Source organism: Triticum urartu, chromosome 5A (genome assembly GCF_056163025.1).
Source record: "Triticum urartu cultivar PI428250 chromosome 5A, HENAU_Tu73, whole genome shotgun sequence".
Taxonomy (NCBI): Eukaryota; Viridiplantae; Streptophyta; class Magnoliopsida; order Poales; family Poaceae; genus Triticum; species Triticum urartu.
This window is the reverse complement of record NC_141877.1, coordinates 183,084,960-183,089,288: the sequence shown is the minus strand read 5'-3', so window position 1 is coordinate 183,089,288 and position 4,329 is coordinate 183,084,960. Positions and strand designations below refer to the sequence as shown.

The 4,329-nt window shown below is 42.6% G+C and overlaps 1 protein-coding gene across 1 annotated transcript; it reads right to left on the bottom strand.

Annotated features, from left to right (window-relative positions):
* Positions 1 to 548: 548 nt before the first annotated feature.
* LOC125508481 (uncharacterized) lies at positions 549 to 3,867 on the bottom strand. The gene is made up of 4 exons (XM_048673205.2): positions 3,458 to 3,867; positions 2,687 to 2,820; positions 2,416 to 2,550; positions 549 to 2,089 (listed from the first exon to the last, which is right to left on the bottom strand). Exons 2-4 carry the CDS (start codon positions 2,811 to 2,813, stop codon positions 738 to 740), a joined length of 1,614 nt encoding a protein of 537 aa, XP_048529162.1. The 5' UTR covers positions 2,814 to 2,820; positions 3,458 to 3,867; the 3' UTR covers positions 549 to 737.
* Positions 3,868 to 4,329: the final 462 nt, after the last annotated feature.

Sequence of the window (4,329 nt, the reverse complement as noted above, 5' to 3'; positions counted from 1 at the left end):
CAGTACTATTACCTCCATCCTGGTTTGTTGGGTCCTATTGTATTTTGCGCCAAATTTTAATCATAAATTTAACTAACAAAAATGTTCTTGCATGTCACCAAAAACTATATCATTTGGAAACTATATTCAAATATGAATCCAACGAAATAAATTTTGTTAACATGCATTTACATTTTATTAGTTAAATACTTGAACAAAATTTAGCACAAATTTCAAAGGAGACCAATAAACTAGGACGTTTGTCAGGCGTAGCAAAAGAAAAACTTGCCACGAAAACTTGTGCAACGAACCGAGAGCGAGACTTCACGGTTGACCATCCGTTGACACCTCATAGTAACACAACCCTGCTTTGGGAAGTGTCATCTACTTAAAAAGATGCAAGTAGAATAAGGAAAGCGATATGATTTGTCATATTAGAGCAACATCTATATCATATTGACCGTCGCTAGCATATGCAAAAATGCTCAGGCCTTGAAACTTGTCATGACAACAGTACACAGAGGCTACAACAGGGAACAGGCTACAGGAGATCATCGACTGATGATGGATAACTACAAATAGACAGACATTCATCATGAGAATGAAATTACATTTCTCAAACAGATGTTCTCGGGACAGACAGAGGCGGGATTTCTACAGGCAAGTGAATCATCATCAAAAAAAAAGGAAGAGCTATCACTGTACAAATTTCAAAAGCAGGTTCGGCCTTCGCTCTCCATCAGAAACCCGGATCATCTTTAAATGATGCCCTGGGCAGTAGAAGAGTCATTTCCAATTTCACAAGAACCCTTTCCAAACACCTCTTCTATCACATTGTTTGTCGAAAGAAATTCGTCTTTCTCCCATACGCTACTGAAACCAATATCCCATGTTTTCGGGTCGCAATGGCCACCAAAGTATCCATGATCTGCAACGCTACCAAAGCCAACATCCCGGTAGTGGTCTCCAGCAATATCAGTGGGTGTGCCATCCATGGTACAAACATGCGGAACCTCAAATGATGTGCATGAGTCGTCTTGAGCATCTGTGTCAAAAATGGTTGCCTCCTGGTTATTGTCCACAAGGGACACCATGACATTCCCCTCCACGCAGCAATTTTCTTGCCTGTGACCACAACAGTCAAACTCATCCTCCTCACCAGACTCTTCATGCATATTTCCCTGGAGGGGAACTTGATTGCATGCACCATCATCTTGATCAGTAAGAGACTCGAGCAGCAAATCCTCACCAGCCCTTTCTGTCACAGCAAATTCATCATCATCTCTTCCCTCCCATTCATCATTATCACTGTCAACATTCATTGGATCCAACCTATTCTGCTCAGCCCTCTTCCTCAACATGAAGACATTGAAATAGTAGCTCACTAACTCTTTGTTAGTCTTCAATGGGAAGGCAAGCAGAAGTTCATCCCAGAAGTTCCTTCCAAGAGAGGCAGGGTTTAATGATACCACATCCTGGAACAAATGCTCTTCATCTTCAGTCCATTTCAAGGCCACCTCCTCTCCCATGTCAAAGAATCCTAACTCTTTGAAGGTGTTCAGACCAAGGGCAGTCATTAGTCTTTCTCTTGCTTCCTTCACATGCTTCCTCACGCACGCAATCGAACCTTCATCAACACAACTGCAATCTGTCTTAAAGCAAACGGGTTTCAGCACTGAAGGTAACTCAACAGAACCAGGCATTGGAATGACAGAGTTCCTAATCCACTTGTCACTCTCGGCTTCCTTTATATCACATATGTGAGAAGATGATGACACATCAGCATTACCATCAACTGAGCTCCTACAATTACCAGATGCACACTCTGGCAACTCAGCCTGATAATTTGGCCCAATTGGAACAGTTTTCCTTGTAGGGCAAAGGCTAACAGACGAGTAAATGTCTTCCCTTTGACAATAACTTGCAGATCGCAGGTAATCTTCAACATAAGTTTGGGCTAGTGAAAAATTAACAGGTGGATCTACACCTTCATCCTCACTTTCCTCACTACCATATGCTGGCAGATCGGAGATTCTCTCCCATGTCCTGTATGATCCATACTCTGGAACATTTATGTCAGCATCTGCTGCATTATCTTTCTCAGATACAGCTGAAATGGAGAAAATATGAGCCCAATCAGCACTTTGGTTTTATAGAAACACATGGCAGTAATGGACATCCACACGCAACAGGGAAATTAAACCTCTACACAAAGATGGCCAAAATACCCGCCATACTATCTCAATCATGCATAACAAGGTCACGTAGGGGTGATGGGTAGATTTAATAGAACCCTTTGGGGAAACTAGTCCTCATGACGGGAAGTGTCAAGTGTATGGAAGCAAAGTGTAAAGTGTAGAAAAGCGAAGTATCAAAAGTTTTTGTAAATGACAAAGTAAGAACTTCCATAAAAGGTTGCGAATTAACATGTCTTACTTTGCTCTTCCTGCTTCATCCGTTTGCAGTCCAACATGTCTGTGAAACCACTAGAGGCAGGTCTCTTATGATGATCGACTGTCACTTCTTTAACAGCACTGGCAGTATTAACTAGACAAGCTGTGGTATTCCATTCTGAAATTCCAAAATTAGGACCAACTCTTCATCAGATTGGTCAGTTTACATTCATTTGACAAACTTTAATTGCACACAACCTAGCACAAGAATCTAGGCATGCTTGTACAAGGCGAAGGGAAATGGCAGTCGTTACCTGTTGCAATATGGTATTTCTCAGGAAGGAAGTTTGAGCGCCCATCATCGGTTCCCCTCAGATTGCCACACGCAAGCTGCTCGGAGTGGTGCCTCACATAAACCTCACTATTTTCTTGATGCAACATAATGCTCCTGAGGAAGAGAACTCTTCCATTAGATAACAAAATGATGGCAAATAGATACAATTATATTGCACCGGGTGATCACTGCACAGGACTAGAACGATAGCTACACATCTTGAAGAGGAAACGTATTGTGTTACTTATACAAATTGCAAATGAACATCCAAGTTGAACACTACCGCCAACCACACTGATGTACAAACCTTCAAGTGCACATCACCAAACTAGGGTGCACAAATCGATTGCATCTCATGTTTTCAACCAAGTGCATAACATTGTTTCCGCACATGCAACGTTCTCCCACTAAACTATAGAAGGTGCAACACATGTAGAAGTTTATTCAATTATATTTGTATGGGCAAACACAGGCAGTATACACGGCCGTGATCTCCCTATGAGAATTTGGAAGCAAGCTCCACGCGACATCCATGGACCATGGATCAATCGGTCAATTCAAATCAGGTTTGGCTACCCTATTAAAGTCAAAATCAAATTCACCGCATGAAAAATAAGTCAAAATTAAATTCGCCGCATGAAAAATAAGTCAAATTAAATTAAGGTCCCGATGAATCCAAGGCAGGTCGATTTTAGATCTATCTTTCTCGAATATAAGAAATCAAAAATCAAGAAAGGGGAGGGGTACTTACTGGCGATGAGGGGTCGACGGAGGGTTGGACGGGAGGGAAACGACGAAACCCTAGCAAACAAATCGCGCAAATTCGATGAAAAGAACCGCAATAATAGGATCTCAGAGCCACCAATCAACCACAGACCAGCCTCCCCTGGAGAAATTCCGCCTCAATCGAGCCAATCGGTACCCGATTTCAGCGCCTCGAAACCCTAATCTCGCGAACACACAGAATCAACGATACGGGGCGAAATCGGCACCGATAGAGAGGCCTCGGCGAGGGAGGACCGGATCTGGTGTCGAATTGAGGATTCGGGGAGGAGAGTTAGATGAATCGAGATCAGATCGAGGGGTGAGGAGGGGAAAGAGGGGAAATTTGAGGGAAAAGAGTTTGGTCCACGGCCCGTGTCCTTTTTGGTATTATTTATGGGTAAGACCGGCGAATACAATAAAGTAAAGAAATTATTGGTACGAGAGTTTTTGGGCTCTCGGTTCGGGCCACAGAAATAGACGAGACCCAAAATATCGGTAAGGCCCGTTCTTTCTGCTTTTCTATTTGAGCCATACACCGCCAGGGCTATCGGTAAGGCCCGGACCTTCTCCTAGTCCGCGCTGTTAGCGGAAAATCCTATACGCCGCTCGCTGCGTCGTATTGTCGACGCTTCGCACAGGGGGTGCGCGAGCGAACGACGCAGTGGGCCGGCCCAACTTCTAGCGATGCTTTTTTCTTCTTCTTTTCGTTTTTATTGTTTCTGTTTCTTATTTCTTTTCTTATTTTTTTTCTATTTGTTTTCTTTCTTTGGTTTGTTATTTCATTTTCTTTTTATTTTCTCCTCTTTTTCAAAAATATTCAAATTTTGTTTGTATTTCCATAAAATGTTCAGTTTTCAA

What these genes read in the sequence shown, in the direction of transcription:
- LOC125508481 (XM_048673205.2), bottom strand. Translation starts at nt 2,813, where the DNA reads ATGTTGCATCAAGAAAATAGTGAGGTTTATGTGAGGCACCACTCCGAG. An exon ending in GAAATACCATATTGCAACAG is followed by an intron (nt 2,551 to 2,686) that starts GTAACGACTGCC and finishes TTGGAATTTCAG; the next exon opens with AATGGAATACCACAGCTTGT. An exon ending in GATGAAGCAGGAAGAGCAAA is followed by an intron (nt 2,090 to 2,415) that starts GTAAGACATGTT and finishes TCTCCATTTCAG; the next exon opens with CTGTATCTGAGAAAGATAAT.